Genomic DNA, 18,437 nt, shown 5'->3' with positions numbered 1-18,437 from the left:
AAAGTGTACATTTTTACGATACATATGAATCAATATTGAAAATGTATCGTTTATTGTAGTCCGATATATCTCTTCATGTAGATTCAAATATATATACGGTACATATATATTCACAATGCAATTACGCTTATGCTCTATAACTGATAAACCAAGACCAATCCTCTTCCACCCATTTTAACATATATTCATCGATACCACCTATACCATCATCTTCATATTCTTCTTCTTCTTCGGGATTAGCTTGATCAAAAGTATCTTCTAAAGCTGGAGTATGAGGCGTGATTGGTGTACAACTTGCACTTGGACTATTTTCAATACGATTTTCGAATGAAACTTTAATACCACTGGTTTTCTTGTTATTGACTGTTGATGATGACGATGTAGCAGCAACTTCATCGAATTCTTGGAAATCCAATTCATTTTCATTTTGTGCAATTTTAGCAGCTTGAACATCTTCTTCATCTTCAACTTGTGATAAGATTTTAGCTAATTCTCTTTCTTGTCCAACTCTAGGTTTTAATTTTTGAACTTCCTCAGCTATTGGTGTACCTTCTAAATCTATATCTACCACTCCATCTGCATTTTCTTGATTGATATTATCATCGCCTTGTTTGACATTATTTATTTCATTATTATCGTTATCGTTATCATTGTTATTATCTTGATTTTGATTCTTGTTTTGATCGTTATTGACATCACCAAACATATCTTTCCAACCCACTCTACCCCACCAATCATTATTAAATTCACCTTGTTGAATAACCATTTTATCTAACAATCTTTTTTGATTTGCTTTCTTCAACATGTTTTCTTCTACTGTATGTGAACTGACAAACCTATATATGTGAACTTCTCTAGTTTGTCCAATACGATGCGCACGATCCATACATTGTCTGTCCATCGACGGGTTCCAATCTGAATCATAAAAAAAGACTGTGTCTGCACCAGTTAAATTTATACCTACACCACCTGATCTAGAAGATGCAATGAAAACAAAATACTTTGGATCTGAATTGAACCTCTCTGTTATAATTTGTCTATCTTCAATTTTAGTTGACCCATCTAATCTTAGATACCTATGTCCATTATAAGATAGAAAGATTTCTAGAATATCTAAAACTCGAGTCATTTGTGTGAATATCAACACACGGTGTCCACCAGCTTTTAGATCTCTTAACATAGTATATAGAGTTTGTAATTTTCCGCAATCATATTGAAGTAAACTAGAATCTGGAAATGCAATTTGCAATTTTACTGTTGATCGATGTAATGTATCGAATGAGTTGTCCAAGAAAGATGGATGAGATGTTGGAGATAAACCAGGTAAAGCATATTTAGTCATATCTTTTGCCACTACATTGGGTGGAACTACGGCGAACAGATCGATAATGGGGTCCAATGCTTTGGCTCGATCCGGTAACGATAGTACAAGACTGTTTGCAGGTGGTCGATATTCAGCAAAATGCTCGTCTCGTCTTGCTGCAGAGGTTAATGGTAAGAGGTAATTTGGGGTGTTACCCAGCATTTTCAAAAAGGTTGAACCGTATATTGGCGCAGGCGAGCATCTTCTTCGATTTGTATCCCGTAAAGACCTCCAACGAAGGATACTGGCTTGTTCTTGTGCCCAAGCTTGGTATTTTAGCCATCCTTCAACCGTTCTAGTATCTTTCTTTGGTCCGGCGGGGGGTTTTCCACGCCTGACAATAACAGGTTCAATAGCATGCGGTAATTTGTCGCTTGCATCTAAAAATGATCGTGCTCGGCATACCCAGCCAGATTGCTGTTCATGGGTCGAAACGCCCAAGCCAAGCGATTGTATATCGAGTCTATTACTATCTTCTTGAGCTAAAAAACGACGTCTTAGAAGGATTTCCTGAGGTTCGAAATCTCTGGCAACGCTATCCATTGCAAAACTCGTTCTAACAGGTCTAACTTCGAAAAGATCCGGATGATTGCAAACCTTCCTCAGTTGCATCAAAGTATTCATTACACCTAAATATCCACCAGATGTTAAAGCTTCTTTAGTCGAAGATCTTGACATGAATTCGTCGTATAGGAATCTTTGACGTTTAGACAATTTGCAATAAACCACATGTTCGAACTTCCCGGGTAATTGAGTTTCCACTTCTGATTTTAACCGTCGAAGTATGAAAGGTCTGAGCAGAGTGTGTAATTTGGATACAGTGGCTAGAGTGTCTTCGTCCATTGCATCACCAGTTTCGATAGCTTTGTCCATAGGGTCTATCAAATTGGACAAGTTAGCATTTCTTTTTGCAAATCTTTGAGCCAGATCGATGGTCACTCACTAGAAAACCATTCCATGAATTCTCTATGGTTCGCGAAACCTACTACAGCAGTAGCATCTGCTCCTATACCACCCGGCATCAAAAAATAAAGTAAAGACCATAATTCCATTAAATTGTTTTGTAATGGTGTACCAGTTAAGAGTAATCTTCTCTTAGCTTTAAATCCTAATAGAGTTTGCCATCTCTGTGATCTAAAATTTTTGATATTATGCGCTTCATCTAAAATCATATAACACCAATTTTTTCTTCTAAAAATATGTTGATCTGCTAAAACAATTTGATATGATGTTATACAAACTTGCCATGAATTTTCAGTTAACCATCCAATCCTTTTCTCTTTACGTTCTTTCTGATTACCATAATATGTCAAGACTTTCATACCAGGAAAGAACTTTTTGAATTCCATCTCCCAGTTTAGTATAACTGATGTAGGTACAATAATCAAATGTTGTCCCCAAATTCCTTTATCGCATGCTAAGTGGCCAAGTAGAGAGATCGTTTGAATGGTTTTGCTGACAGAGTAAATCTAACATCAGTAACAAGCTCCATCTCAGTACGATATTGGAACACTCACCCTAAACCCATTTCATCCGCCAAAATACCGTTCATACCATTTTCCCACAAACTAGCTAGCCATTCTAAACCAGCTTGTTGATAAGGTCTCAAGTTACCACGAAGTAAGAAAGGTTGTCTGACTCGTGGGCCTTCGTCAACATCCATTTTCTCCTTGTCTCCTTTGCCTTCTTCAGCCTCCTCACCTTCCTCGCTATCTTCCTCTGAAGAAGTTTCTTCTTCTTCCTCCGATGTTGACTCTGGACTAGATTCTTTCACTCCACCAACTTCGTTCACTATTTCGATCTTAGGTTTTCTGTTAGACGAAAGGTGCTGAGGTGTTTCTGCATCAGGTGACCAGACAGATCTGGTTCTTCGTTGTCTTTTCCCTTCGATGATCAACTGAGGTGAAACGGGAACATCGGGTAACTTTTCGTCAAGTAATGATTTATCAGTTGCGATTTCTTGATCGACGACAGCTGTCTGTATTGTTTCAACGGTGGCTTCTGTTGGGGTGTACCCATTCACAGGGATGGGTTTAGTGTTTGGTGAAAAATCGTTGCCATAAGGTGATGATGCATCTTCGACAGCAGCGATGGATTGCTCGTGATCCTCGTTATCTCCTTCAACTTGCGAGGCTTTCTCTTCTTCCATTTCTTCATCGTCGCCTCCCTCTGCTTCAGGTACCGGATACCCATATCGCTTAAGAAGCTCTTCAATAGGTATATCCGCATCTTTCAGTAATCCTTCATCTTCACTATCCCTCTCTTGATCTTCATCCTCATCTTCCATTTCCACATCCAATTCGACATCTCGCTCATCCACATCAGACATAGGGGTAGCGATAAATTCTACATCGTTTATGTCGGGATCTTCATCCGTTGGTAGAGGTACGGGAGGTCTGATCTTTCTGGCTCGACGAGATCTGGCTATAGGTAATGGTTGCTGAGTTGGTAGATGATTTCCGTTCGTTTCGGAATTGGGGATTTGTTCAGGATTTAAAGCTTTGGCGATGTTCTCTTCTTTGATGGGGGATTTGGAGGGTGTTCGAGTAGGAAGCAAGTCAAGAGGATCAGGTGATGATGAAGGGTGTTTGAGGAACTGTTCCGTTTGTGTAGGTGTATTACCGTTAACCCCATTGGCTCGAGAGGGCAAAATCGAATGCGGTGAAGAAGGTAATTGAGCAGTAGCTGACGGTAGCTGTATCTGACCATTCGCGTCTGGGAGACCAATTTCAGCAACATCGTCGATGCTGGGTTGTTCCTTTTGGTCCATATGAGAAGGATCAGATGGAGCAGGTTCCTCAATTTCTACATCATTTGAGACCAAGGATTGAATATCGGCTAGACTCTGTACTTTAACTTCCTCAACAGCCTCCTGCTCCTGATTAGCCTCGCTTTCCTCAGCTTCCTCTTCCTCCTCGTCACCCAGCATAGAGTCAGGCGGCGCCGAGGAAGCGGGTGGCATTGTTCCTTCATTCATGTTTGTTCCCTCCTCATCAACATCTTGACCGACCTCCATCTCGTCCTCTTCTTCGGAATCTTCCGCGGCAGAGACATCCTCAGTGGCATCCGATATATCGTCTTCACTGTCCGCATCTTCATTTTCATCCTCTTCTGGTCCAGTGACTTGGGCCTCAAGTAATCCGGTACTACGCTGTAAGATATTCTGTAAATGTTCCTTTCCTAGACGGTCTTGTTCAATTTTCTGGATTTCAAGCAATTTTGCTCGAACAATCTGAAGGCAGTCAAGGGAAGTCAGCGTCATCCTCAAGAGAAATTGACATAACTTGAAAACACGTATCCGTAAACTTAGATGGTTAATTACCCAGAGAAGCGGAAATCTGTTTTTGACTCACCTTAACAGCCAAAGCCCATCTTTTCCTTAAACCCTTGATCAATTCTTTACCTATTCTCTTTCTTTCTTTCTCTTCAGCTAATCTTTCTCTTTCTTCTCTGCCTTCAATTCTTTCCCAATATGCCTGAATCATCTTAGCTACTCGTTTGCACACAATCGGTTTCATTTTCGCTTCATTCAGCATAGCATTTCTAACTTGAACCATATGTGACATTAAGGAATCTTGAAAATCCGTTTTTCTAGCAGGTAATTTACTATGGGTTCTATTCGTTGCGCTTGAACCGACAGGTAAGAGTTGATCATTGTTCTCAGCTTCAGCTTCATCTATTAACCTTTGTAATCTGCCATGAGATTGTAAATACATGACTCGTGCTCTAAAGTAACCATCTTTAGCTGCACGATTTTCGAGAGTTCTCAAATCCAACAAAGGACCTGAGTCTTCTATATGTATGTAGGATCCTAATATTGGAGAGATCTGTCCATCATGCTTAGGTAAAGCCGTGGGTTTTTGTGAGGGTTCGGTATATTGTATTTTTCTTGGACCGTAAATCCGTTCAGCTGGTCGTTTAGGCGGTGGTGGAAAGGGTAGATGAGCTAATGAAGGTAGAGGTACAGGTGTTGGAGGCAGTGGCGAAGGTTCACGAGGAGTCTTCGTGATTGGGATTGGGATGGGCTCTGGCTCTTCTGTTGGGGTCTGAGAACCGCGAGTTTTCTTAGCAGCAGGAAGATTAGGTAATGACATCCTACCACGTTTTTTCCCTTGTCCACCTCCTGCATCTTGAGTTTCCAGCTTGACATCCGGTCCGTCGACCGGCTCTTTTGGAACAACATTCATGGTGATTCGTTTGGGTCTACCCCTTTTGGCTGGTACAGGTGGTGGTAGCATCTGGACGACTTCAGTTTCTACTAATGAAGTCTTTGGTTTTCTACCAGGTCTCTTTTTGACGGGAATCTCTTCCATTACCGTTACATCTTCAACGACAGGTATATCACTGGCTCTTCTTTTACCTTTCGCTTTCTCACTGATCGGTGTGATATCAAGCTGCTGTTCGTTGGGTTTGCTAGGAACTTTACCAGAAATAAGATGACTGTTGACAGGGGTAGCGGATGGTGTGACTACTTGCGTCAAGATTTCCGATTGTTCGTGGGCTTGTCGACGAGTTGTACGGGCAGGCAGAGAGGAACGAGGTCGAGACGGGCCAGCTTGAGATGAGGTAGATTGCGAGGCTGAGGGAGGTGGAAGCATTGAAAGCAGATTATGTTTTTGGTCTTTCCACTACAGCGGGATCAGCGACAGCTTTTCATGGGGAAAAAGAAACGACTGACCTCGAGGAAAACAGGTGAATTATCAACCTTTGCTGCCTATACTCTGAAATAAGCAGATACCCTGGATATGTAATGTTCCACCGCAGCTCACCTTCGGATCCCACCCAGTTATCATCGTTATAAATCTCTCCAGATGAAACTGCTCCCTGATAGCATCATCATGACTATCAATGACTTTTTTCAACTGCTTCTCCTTTTCTAGAAGCAGTTCCTCCTTTTTCGCTCTGATGTTTTCTTCTCCTAACCTCCTGCTGATCTGATCAAATTCCCTCGGCGTAGGTTGTCGATATCCTGCATTAGGAGCTGGAGTCGGGATTTTGGGTGAAGGTAGAGGCTGGATGGAAGGTCCAGGATCAGATGGCCTAGATCTTAGCGTCCCAGAGCGACCTTTTGGAGTGGATATATTTGTGTTCCCAAAATTTGGTTGTATCGTTGAGACCCGATTAACATTATTGGGCGAAGTAGGTTGACTTGTCGTATTTGAGTTATTTGACGACATGGTGGACAACCTCCACTTTTGGTTAAATGGTGAATCCAGATTTTACACTTGAGTCATATGATATTTTGTACCTCTCAAAGTTGAACCAAAAGATGTTATACAGCTTCCCTATCAGCGCTGACAGCGTTTTGGCAAGGAGAATATTGAAATATGATGGAAATGTGGTAAATAATAGATTGTTATGATTATATGAATCGAGTTGATAAAGTGTTGAGAACGCGAAGACACAACATTTCAGGTTGTTGTTGCTCACAACGACAACGGGAGAACATTATTGAAATGAACACTAATTGCCGAATGTGGCACTGCGAAGTGCGGAGTCTCCACAATTGAAGATAAACGTTGAACCTATGAGCAACACATCAATTGAGCCCTATAATGAATGATGTAGAAACCTTTTAATGTATATATGATGATCTAGCATGATCTGTCATCAACCTCCAAGCAAACCCTATAGGATAGGATGATAGCGACTCCTCAGCCTCCAGCGATCAATCTACCAGCGAAGCCATCTCCTGCCGTTATACAGGCAGCAAAGAATGCAGCTTCGAATCAACATGCTTTGATAAATTTGATCCGTTTGGTTAAGTCACTTGAAGCTAGGGTGAACTCTGACGAAGATGACCTAGCTACAGAAACTTATGCCGCTAAGAAAGAATGGGAGGTAAGCTTAGCTTTACCATCAGCGGATGTCTTCAGACTTGTATCACAAGCTGATGAAGGAACAGACCGTACTTTATGCTAGAGCACTACTCGATGTGCTCAAAAACGGAAATGAACAGTAAGCGACATCTCACTTATCATCTTGTTATCAAGCTTAAAGCAGCTTGTAGGTCTTCTTCTACATCCGGAACACTTTCAAAATTGGACAAAGAGCTATCTTCAGTAGAATCGACTTACCAAATACGCCTGACATCACCTTTACCAACTCCATCCCATAACCCAGCTTTGATCGCATTACCAATGACACCTAATACCTCTAACCCACCTCAATCTGAAAGATCAGATCCAACTCCTCCTATTCAGAATTTGGAATCAAAGTCTATGCCAATTCCAACATCAGCCTTGATAACGCCTACAGATGGGGTAAGAAAGAGGAGGTCCAGGGTAGATGAGTATTTGGCTCAAAGGTCAAAATCAGACTTAACAGGATCTGAAGAAGGGTTACTTCCCCTTAAACCCGTGATACCGTCGAATATCAAAGGGAAAGGAGTCAATTCAAGAGACGCTCTGTTAGCTGGAGCTGGAGCTGGCAGTGGAGTTGGTTCAGCTCAATTACATGAGGAATTAGGTGGTCAATTAGCGGATGTAGGTATAATTACCACACAAGAGTCGTTGAACATCTGACTGATGTCCATCTATTCTTCTCTAGATGTCGCATCAACTGAAACTAAATGCTGTTCATTTCTCTAATTCTTTGGAAAATGAGAAGGGTATACTAGAACAATCTCAAGATGTATTGGAGAGTATGTATACGTTTTCTAGCTACCCTAATTAGAGATTGACACGGACTATAGCTAATCATCGTACTTGTAGATAATTTGACTGCTACCAGATCATCGAAGAAACACCTTTCATCGGTGTCTTCTAAAGGTAGAGGTACAACTTGTTTGACGATTGGAGTAGTTGTTTTGGTTATGGTTTTGTTTATTTGGACATATATGCTGATTCGTTTCACGTAACGCCTTATATGCTTTCGTACTGCCTTATACATGTATGCTACAATATTTGTATCTCGCTGCATGTCGTTTCATGAATCGTTGTATGCATGATGTATTATCACATTTACGTGTTTTACTGAGCACGATGCATCCACTTAAGCTGTTAAATTTTGATTCCGTTCTTGTTTTCAACTTTCCTCGAATTCGAAGTCATCTAGAATCAAACTCCTTTTCAGACATTTATCATCACTGTTCCTTGATTGAATTACCCAAAAAAGACAACCAGGATCGTACCGAACATATCGCCTGCTCAAAGCCTACAGAACCAGAAGCTAAAAATAAACAGACAGACAAAATGCAGAATAAAGCAGAACAAGATAGAAATCAGGAGGCAACGGTGTATCTAGTAAGTCCAGCTGCATGAATCCCTATTTACACTAAAATTAGAGCTGATATTGCTATCGTAGGGTAATTTAGATGAAAAGTGTAGTGATGCTATGATCTGGGAGTTGATGTTGTAAGTCTTGACTAAAAGCTCATTTCGCTATCTAGATTTAATTTACTGACTTGTATCAATTCTATCAGACAAGCGGGTCCAGTGTGTGAGCTTGTTTCCATTTTACTCCATTTTACTCTTACAAGTGAGATCTCAATATGAGGATCAAGGGTATATACTAAGGTCATAGATATGGCCGTAGAATTGATAAAGTCAGTTTTGAAGAATGCTAACTTTATATCTGTTACCGCAATAGCAAACGTTTTTTTACCAAAAGATAGAATATCAATGTCACATCAAGGATTTGGATTTTGTGAATTTTTAACTGAAGCAGATGCGGAATATGCAGTTAAAATAATGAATCAAATTAAATTATTTGGTAAACCTATAAGAGTAAATAAAGCAAGTTATGATAAAAAACAATTAGATATTGGTGCAAATTTATTTGTTGGTAATTTAGATTTACAAGTTGACGAAAATACTCTACAAGATACTTTTAGTGGTTTTGGTCAATTATCTGAACCACCAAAGGTGAGTTTTTTTTCTGTTCATACTAAAACCTAAAACAATCGAAATTTCTTTTTGTATCAAAACTAAAATCATATTTCCCTACTCTATAAATCTAAAATACAGATTTCAAGAGATCCAACAACAGGTTTATCAAAAGGATATGCATTTATATCGTATAATGATTTTGAAGCTGCTGATATGGCAATAGCAAATATGAATGGTCAATTCTTTGGTGGTAAACAAATTTCAGTTCAATTCGCTTTCAAAAAAGATGGTAAAGGTGAAAGACATGGTAGTCAAGCTGAAAGATTATTGGCTGCTCAAGCTAAGTGAGTGTAATACCATTATTAACTGATTGTTATCGTACTTTATCGCCATGTAACTGAAGAATCAGGAACTGACCAGTTTAATTTCAATAGGAAACATCAATTATTACCTGGTTCTCAAACACCTGCTTATCAATATCAAGGTGAGTATATCCTTTCTTAACGCTACATCTGATTCACATATCCGCTTCTTATAACCGTCACGGGATCTACTCCTTATATGACTCCTTATATGGCTCGCATATATACCGCATGATCATTACTAACTATACTAACTTCTCATAGGTCAATTTGCAGGAGCTCTATCAAATGCACAAACAGCCTCATCATCAATACCATCTTATCCACCACCCCCACCAGCCGGTATACCAGTATATCAACCACCTCCAGGTCAAGGTCAACAACCTCAGAATCAACAACCAATTTACCCAGGTTATCCTCCACAGGGTTACCCATCACAAGGTTATGGAGGTGTACCAAATGGTTATGGACAACCACCACCTCCTCCACCTACAGGTTTCCCTATGGCAAATCAAGGTCAAATACCTTATGGAGCAATGCCACCTCAAGCTCAACAAGGTGGTCCACCCCCTCCTCCACCGGCTCCCATAAGAATGGGTTTCAATCAGTAAAAGGGCTAAGATGTTGAAAGGTCAGAAGTGGAAATTACAATTTACGTGTCTAAGTGTATCACACGTTGATCGTTAAAAAAGGCATTTACTGAGAATGATGTCAGAGCATTATGATTACCTAATAATCAATATATATGTAGCAAGTGTGCAATAATGATTATGCATTCTATGACTATGAGATGTGATGTATTTGACTCTAAATATAATGCTACTATTACAGGACAGGTATGATGCACAGTACAACGAATAGAATAATGTTTGTGATATTTGCCCACATCAATTTGGGGAGCTTATCTATCTTTTGTTTATTCAACAAGTTTAAATGTTATAGCAGGATTTGGCCAATCTTGAACATCATAAATCTTACATTCAACTTCTTGACCAACTTGGAAATCTTTTGACTTTATTTGATGTTGTAATGTAGCTTGAATACCTAAAGATTCAATTAAAATTGGTGTTGATTCACCATTAATTGAAGATACAGATTCGGTTGAACCAATGATTTTACCTATCAAAGTATCATTTTGAAGATCAATTTTTTCGTCATCTTTAATCTCCCAATTATCATTACCATTAATCAGAGCATTGTTGGTGAAGGATAATTGATTTTTCAATACTCTTGTTTGCCAGAATTTCATTGCTGTTACACTTGACCTTTTCAATTTTCTTACACCTTCATCTGATTTTTTGATTGTTCTTAAAACTTCTTCCTTATTTAAACCTTTTATCTTATCAGAATTAACAGAAGATTGCGATTGTTTTGAAAGATAAGATTTAATTTGCCAATGAACTAAAAAATCATCAAATCTTCTTAGAGGTGAAGTTGTTCTCAAATAACCATTAAAATCATTTTTACCAACTTGTTCAAAACCCATTATCCAATGTTGAATAGGTTTTAAATCAATAAAACCTGAAGGATTATACCAATCATTTCCCATCATTTTGAATGGATCTTGTAATTGTCCCATATCCTTTATTCTTGAATTCAGTAAATCTTCCATAGTATAATTGATCGAAGAATTTAACGGTTTAGGTTCTAAAGATCCACGATACATTACAGGTATATCTCTTGATGAACAGAATCCTGCAGCGATCTTACCTGCTAAAATCATATATTCAGCTACGATTTGAGATGCATTTAATGTACCAAATCTAGGTGTATTGACTTTATATTCTAATCCTAAATTACCAGAAAATATCTGTGGTGATGATGGTAATTTTGAAGATGTGTCGAATAAATTGGTTGAGGGACGTGAAGGTTGATTCAGTATATTTACACTGGCGGAAGGGAATGACCATTCTAAACCTGCTGTAGAATATCTTTTAGCTCTATGAGCTTTAGCTAATTCAAGCAATATTTTCAAATCTTCCAGATCCGATTCTTCAATTTTCACATTATTCGTCGATATTCCTGAAGATCTTATTGGTCCACCAAATGGTCTAGTTGATGTTGAGGTAGGTAAATTTAATGCTTTATCGACAGATTGATAAGTGATCACTTTGGGCTTCCTTATCCAACCTAATCTAACTTTTGGTTCATCTACTATATCACCTTTGTTATTTAACTTTGCTGAAAAAGTTAATGTACTTTGCGAACCATTATTATCATTTTCTTCGATTTTTGCACCTAAAGATAGTTTCCCCATTATGACATCCAGAGGAAATAAAGGTTTATTACCTTCAGGTAAATAAGTTGTACTACCTCTAATTGAAGCTTGTTTAGCGTATAAATGGTTTGGTATTATAAATTTCGTTGGATCAGCTATATGTATATGTATCCAAATATCATCAGAACCTGTTATTCTTTCTATAGCAATACCATCATCTAATTCTGATGCTGTAGGGTCATCAATTACGAAAACTTTGTGTGAAGTAAAATCTTCTCTTATTGAATCTAATTCATTTCCTTCTAACAATCCATCTTCATTCTGAACTTTTCCACCACTTATGCTCTGTATAGTAGTCGGTATAGGTATAGAAGACATTGTCATTGATCTGTTTTCATTTTCAGTTATTTTTGACATTTCCAAACTATCCCAAGGTAATATTATTCCCATATCAGATAATAATCTTGCTAAAGTACCTCTATCAACTGTTTCATTCGAATTAGGTAACATCAATCTAGCTAAAGATAAGGCGAGTGGAAAAGAAGGTGGGGTTTGAGTTGATCTAGTTTCAACTAAAGGTGATAATAGAATTGATATATATTCTTTATCTTTATTCGTCCATTCAGGTAAATTATGATCTTTGACCTCTTTTAACTCTTCTCCTTGCGTTTCTTGTTGTATTTTACGTGAAAATTCAATAACTTTTTGAGCTTTCTGAATGAAAGATAACAAGTCTTCATCCGTATTCGATTCATTAGAAGGACTTGAACTCATAGATTGATCTACACCTTTTTGTACTTTTTCTAACAATTGTCTTTCAGATCTTGATCTGACAACGAATTTGCCTGAAGACCACATATCACCTTGATCAGCTATGAATAAATCTGGTCTTCTCATTAATAGAGTATGAGCAGCATATGCAGGTAAGGTATTAGGTTTAATTTCTATTTTCTTTCCTTTATCATTATTCTTCGGGTTTAAGATGAATTCAGCAGCTTGAATAGCAGTTATACTTGATCTCTGAGAACTACTATCATTAATATTTGAGGTCCAATTATTCCATATCGATTCAACACCACCTGAATTTGACGCAGAGGTGTTTGAATTTGTATTGTTATCGGATAATAATCTGTTACACATTTTCTCAGTTTCTCTATGAACTTTCCTTAAAATCATTGCAACTTTTCTTCTTGCTTGTAACATTTCTTCAGTAGGTTTGATTTCATTTTGTTCAGATAAACCTGATTTTGATTCTGTTAAAGCTAAAGATTCTAATAATTCAACTGACCAACATTTTGAAGCTAAATCAGGCGAGATTAATGATGAAGGCATAACAAATTGTACATCATTTGATGAAATTGGCCATATTTCTCCACTAGATCGTAATATCAATAATCTAGGTCTTCCGGATAACGTTATTGAAGCTAATATTAATCCTATCGTCGTATGACCGGATCTGGAATTATGTCGGACAGCCAAAATAAGTATTACTTCTTTATTTTGTCTATACTTGATATCGAGTGGAATGATATATGTTCAGATTAAACTCACCTTCTACATTCAACAACTCTACCATTTTCCAAACCAGCCTCACTTTCGACAATTTCCAATGAAGACCAATCTTCTATACCTAAATCTTCTGCTCCTGATAAACTATCTGAGAAATATGCTTTTCTATCATTTGATTGACCTTCAGCTAAACTGAAATTTATCTTTCTTTCCTTTGAAGCTAAAGGATTTTCTAATGGCGGTAAATTCTTATAAGCTTCAGGATCAACTTTTGATCTTTTTTTAGGTGGTGTAGCTGGTTTTGAAGGTATTTTAGGTTTTCTCCAATTTGATTCTGGTCCATATAGAAATTCAAATGTTCTTTTATTCTTGATTTCAATTTCACTTTCCCCTCCTTTTTGTTTTATCGATGAAGATGCCGAAGAAGAAGATCCACCATTTTGATATTGCGATTGCACATCGGATAGACGGGTTGAAGTTACTAAACTTCGCTGTATCAAGTTTGCAGATCTTCCTGTAGGCTTCAAGCGTATTGATGCCATCTTATCAACAATGAGCATGTGAAATTACGATGATTTGATACAAAAAGAATTAGCAATATAGTATCATGGATCGATCGTTTTGAGCAAAGAATGTAGACCATTTTGACCTTGACATTCCGAAATCTCGAAATCGCTGTAAGGCCAAATCACGTGATTTTGTTTTTACGGCAAGTAACACATATTATGTAATATGAATGCATGACATGAGCTTCGACCCTTTCATCATCACCTCTTCAGCTCGTTCAATTCAACCTTTTCCCAACTACCAATTTCTTTCATCATCATAGATACAACTTGCTTTCCAGCAATCAAACCCAACTCGGACCTTCAACGTTTCGCATCAAACAGCTTTCCAGATAATTTCGAGCTCAGTCGTAGACAATCAGATAGAATGAGTTTCTTTCATATTGTAGTAGTAGGAGCAATAGTTGCCGCTTTAGCTGCTGTAGGATGGTTTGTAATGCCTAAAGGAAAGAATCAAACGTGAGTTTAGCTTTGACTCAGCTCCTGTTACAGTATCGAAACTGATTCATCAACATGCTATAGCTTGTTACGAACAGCTATACTTCTCACTCTTACCTGTTGTTACCTCATGTAAGTTAATCTCTCGTTATGTCAACTAAGATTGATATCATCACTGAGGCTGATCATCTTTTACAGGTGGGCAATCACATATCTCGCACAATTACATCCTCTCATCAGTAAGTAAACTGATAAATCGAAAAATGGCAATATAAGCGCGAACGCTGTGAGAGAAACGCTGATATGCTGACCGGCTTCACCTGTATGTTCAGAACCTCGGCGATCAGATTTACGAGCAGAATATTAAGCACTTCCCCTTCACAATCTCCTTCTCCTTTCGATAGATACCATGCATGTTGTACCAATTCAGCTCGCGAGATCACGTAACATTCATGCCGTTCATTCGAATCTTTCCAGCAAAGTACGGTACGAATTACATATTACATACTATTCAACTCTTCTAATCGATGTCGCGGCAAAGTATATATTCTCCAAAATCAAAGATCCAGATCTGGGGAGGCATTTCCCACTCAACAGTCTGTAGTACAAGTTTGGTTCCGTCAAAGTCGATTTCGTTGATTATTGCTTTATAACCAATATCGAAAGTTTTCGTATAGCTTCTACGACCAGATGAGTGTTGTACCATCGCGAACGCTGATTGACCGTGTATAGGTGACCGAGTAACATTTCCCTCCTAAATAGTTTGACGTGCATCAGCTCTTCAATTCATGCTGAGCTCGATACTGATCGTCTCACCTGTCGACTACCTGTACCCAAGTGATATGGAAACCTTTTCAAACTACCGACATCATTACCAAACCTTTGGCAAAGTAACCTATCGACCCCGTGAAAATCGTGTATAGTAATGGTGAGGCTACCTTTATTCAGTCGTTCTGTGTTTATGCAGACCCGCCAATAACCGTGTTGGGTTTGCCCAGCGTCACTTAGCTGAAAGGACATTTCTGGCTCTACCCAGATTTCAGCAAAGTTCTTCCAGTCTGAAAAAGGTATTTTGGCTAAATTTTTAAATGGATTCACGTCATTATCCCAGCTGAATTTCGAATGACCGTTACGCATCAGACCGTTCGTATTCATATATGACAATTGATATTGTTTCTGTAATAGTCTGAGATGACTAGATGGAATTGCTATGTTGATTAAATGGCTACCCATGTTCTCTATTTCTATTCTGAGATATAGAAAGATCGTCCGAGATTTAGGGAATTGCATTAAAAAAGGAACTGTTCGCGTATTGCCGAGTTTCAAAGATTTGAGAGCTTCATCCGAGATGCTCATTGACGATTGTACTATTTCGCTAATGTCTGAACGGTGCTTTTCATTGAACGGGATTTCAAGAAGTAAATCAGGTGCGCCAGGATCTTCAATTGAGGAAGAAACAATAGTTTCCAAGTTGAAGACTGCAAGTGAAATCCGTCTGTATTGTACAATACAACAGATTTTTACACAGTCAGATATTTCTTTATCTCCTTGTATCAATGATAACTATAATACCTTCATAGCAATGATAAATTTGCTTGCTCACCCATTTTTTCGAAATTCAGCCTCAGCTTGTGGGTCTGTTGTAACGAGTGGATAGTCTAAAACTACCAACATTCTATCCGGCGATACCACCCATCGTTTGTAACCTTGCCATTGGAATCCTTTGGGTGGGAAACGCTGCAAAAAAGTGCAATCAGGAAAGAGTGGTCATTTGGTATTTGATAATTATTATTCAAATTCCCACAAAACGCCAGTCAAGATAAATACACATGACTCACCTTTTGCTCTTTGCCAGTCTTCCAATCATATAAGATGAAACCATAACGATCGGATAACATTAATTTACCATCTTCTTCCAAAATCTGTATGGTCGGTGGTCCTTGGGTATTCCATGTAGCTTCCTCATCACTTTGGGCGATTTCGATGAGTTGATTTGGATCTTGTAAGAATCGATATGAATGTAATATATGTCTAAGATCATTCACTGGCTCTATAACTATCAAGACATCTTTCTCGAAATCGATGACCAAAAATCGTGAATCATGTTTGAATGGTACCATTAGTTTTCTCTTAATTTCCCCTCTGTACCATATCGAGCAAATCGTAGATTCATTAACAAGGGCTACAGGATCTTCATCTTGATCTTCGTCTTCATCCTCATCTTCTTCTTCTTCATCGTCACTGAATTGAGGGCCATGAAGGGTAACTATATAATCACCATAAACCCGACCTTCTCCATGGTCATTTGGAAGTTCCAATGTTGTGATTTTAGGTTCAAGTCTTTCGATATTACTTCTGGTTTTTTCAGGATGAATCATTGACCATCCAGGGTTCTCATCGCACGATAGTTTATCGATGATAGGTTTAGGTAGATAGTAAAAATGACCACGTAGAAAACGTTGAATTGTTGTTGATTCGATAATTGTTTCATGAAAATGCTTGCAGACAAGTGAACAGTTCAAGATGGTTTGTACATCTGTACGAATGAAGATGAGTGCGAGAATATCGATGTTCAGTCTATCCATGATGCAGATACAATGAGATGGTGTTGCTAAGAGTTGGGAAAAGGAATATGTGTGAGTAAGTTAAGCAATAGGGGGCGTCCATTATATATATACAGTTGCGGTTTTTATATTGACTCCCCGCGTAATAATGACCCGTCATGTCAACCCAAGTACGGGGGAAGGGGGTGATAGGTTCGACAATATATCACTCATTACTCTAGTACACATTATGGATAGTAAATTCATTTTCATGCTTCCCTCTTATACGCTAATATGTTTGGAGTGTCAATGAGAAAAAGCGAACAAAGCGTTTCATGAAAAGAAAGTCGTCGTGTTTCAAGATTATTCCGGTCATGTTCACCTTGTCCAAAAGGTACCTTACAGACCGAAATGCACCATGCTGATCTAGCACAGACAGTTGACTCCGTCCAAGAGAAGAACATGCCGGTGTGTCGATTTGCGTATCCTTTTGAGCGCTCACATAAATGCATTCTACAAGTGAACAATAAGGTAGACCATCTCTATGAGGAGAACCCAAAATCGAAGATCCAAATCTTTCTATCCGCCTCATTGTCGGTGTCGTCGATATAGTACGGCTCCATTTCAAATACAATTTTTCTACCATCAAATTCGATCAGCGTACCTTCACCTTTGACCCCTAAATCAAAAGTTGTAGTATACGATGTATGACCGCCTGGATGGTGTACTATGGACACTGGGGAACGAGTTACTTTTGATGAATCCTTATCGTTTGGTCGCTTGTAAAATAGAATTCAGCCCCTTCCGTGTAGACACAACCTCGGCTAACTTACCTTGATGCTCTCCTCGAATTTCTTGCTAGACTTGAATCTTCGTAAACTACCTAGGTTATCTTCAACACTACTGAGATAAAACTTATCGAAACAACTAAAATCATCCACAGTGATCCTTAATTTACCCTCAAGAAATAGGAGTTTATCATCGTAGTACAATCCCACCATCCATGTTGAGCTTGATGACGGGTACTGAAACCCCCAGCATGTGGTTCAACCCAAATGTTAGCCATTTCCCGCCATTTATAAAAGGGTATGATGTCAAGCTGTTTCTCTATCGAAAAGTTGTTTGAGTCCGCTACACTTAGGTGCGCTCCATCATAGGATTGTGTAGCCGTAGTGAGCTGGACGTATTCGGTATACATGGACCGAAGGTGACTTGTCGGTATTGTCACATGAAGAACATAACGGGCGGTCCACCCAATTCTGAAGTGAATAGACAAAAAGATGATAGGAGAGTTAGGTTTGTTGTATATTGCGGGGAATGGCTTCTCGTGACGGATTTTTTCCCGTGCTTCGCTTGAAAGTCCCATAAGTGATTCTATCATTTGGTCCAGAGGGAGACCAAGTGAGAGATCTGCTTTGATATCTTCCGTTGCACAAGACTGTCCTTCTGTTCTCAGGTTGTAAACCATTATTGAGTGTGAGCTAACAGTTGCCTTAAAGTCAGCGCTAATATGTATGGTCTCTAGGTCAACTTACCTTTCCGCCCATCTGTATCCTGGCCCGTCTAAGCTGTTATGAATACGTGTGTTAAATTTTCACGCTTTGACCTG

The 18,437-nt window shown here is 38.7% G+C and overlaps 6 protein-coding genes across 6 annotated transcripts; 3 read left to right on the top strand and 3 right to left on the bottom strand.

Annotated features, from left to right (window-relative positions):
- Positions 1–127: 127 nt before the first annotated feature.
- Positions 128–6,540, bottom strand: L201_004005 (uncharacterized protein; the record flags this gene model as incomplete). Its single annotated transcript, XM_066219753.1, has 6 exons — positions 128–2,241; positions 2,307–2,818; positions 2,881–4,595; positions 4,717–5,991; positions 6,042–6,077; positions 6,133–6,540. 6 exons carry the CDS (start codon positions 6,538–6,540, stop codon positions 128–130), a joined length of 6,060 nt encoding a protein of 2,019 aa, XP_066075850.1.
- Positions 6,541–7,003: 463 nt separating this feature from the next.
- On the top strand, positions 7,004–8,222 carry L201_004004 (uncharacterized protein; the record flags this gene model as incomplete). The annotated part of the gene is made up of 5 exons (XM_066219752.1): positions 7,004–7,204; positions 7,269–7,321; positions 7,374–7,848; positions 7,913–8,006; positions 8,077–8,222. 5 exons carry the CDS (start codon positions 7,004–7,006, stop codon positions 8,220–8,222), a joined length of 969 nt encoding a protein of 322 aa, XP_066075849.1.
- A 334-nt stretch (positions 8,223–8,556) lies between these two features.
- On the top strand, positions 8,557–10,165 carry L201_004003 (uncharacterized protein; the record flags this gene model as incomplete). Its single annotated transcript, XM_066219751.1, has 7 exons — positions 8,557–8,607; positions 8,669–8,718; positions 8,787–8,803; positions 8,954–9,228; positions 9,331–9,536; positions 9,627–9,676; positions 9,819–10,165. 7 exons carry the CDS (start codon positions 8,557–8,559, stop codon positions 10,163–10,165), a joined length of 996 nt encoding a protein of 331 aa, XP_066075848.1.
- Positions 10,166–10,470: 305 nt separating this feature from the next.
- Positions 10,471–13,823, bottom strand: L201_004002 (uncharacterized protein; the record flags this gene model as incomplete). Its single annotated transcript, XM_066219750.1, has 2 exons — positions 10,471–13,228; positions 13,324–13,823. The coding sequence occupies 2 exons, from the start codon at positions 13,821–13,823 to the stop codon at positions 10,471–10,473; spliced, it is 3,258 nt and encodes a 1,085-aa protein (XP_066075847.1).
- Positions 13,824–14,214: 391 nt separating this feature from the next.
- On the top strand, positions 14,215–14,652 carry L201_004001 (V-type proton ATPase subunit E; the record flags this gene model as incomplete). The annotated part of the gene is made up of 4 exons (XM_066219749.1): positions 14,215–14,306; positions 14,370–14,417; positions 14,484–14,524; positions 14,618–14,652. 4 exons carry the CDS (start codon positions 14,215–14,217, stop codon positions 14,650–14,652), a joined length of 216 nt encoding a protein of 71 aa, XP_066075846.1.
- Positions 14,653–15,884: 1,232 nt separating this feature from the next.
- Positions 15,885–16,663, bottom strand: L201_004000 (uncharacterized protein; the record flags this gene model as incomplete). Its single annotated transcript, XM_066219748.1, has 2 exons — positions 15,885–16,022; positions 16,124–16,663. 2 exons carry the CDS (start codon positions 16,661–16,663, stop codon positions 15,885–15,887), a joined length of 678 nt encoding a protein of 225 aa, XP_066075845.1.
- Positions 16,664–18,437: the final 1,774 nt, after the last annotated feature.

Source organism: Kwoniella dendrophila, chromosome 5 (assembly GCF_036810415.1).
Source record: "Kwoniella dendrophila CBS 6074 chromosome 5, complete sequence".
NCBI classification, from domain to species: domain Eukaryota; kingdom Fungi; phylum Basidiomycota; class Tremellomycetes; order Tremellales; family Cryptococcaceae; genus Kwoniella; species Kwoniella dendrophila.
The sequence above is the reverse complement of the archived record's forward strand: the minus strand, read 5'-3'. Positions and strand labels throughout refer to the sequence as shown.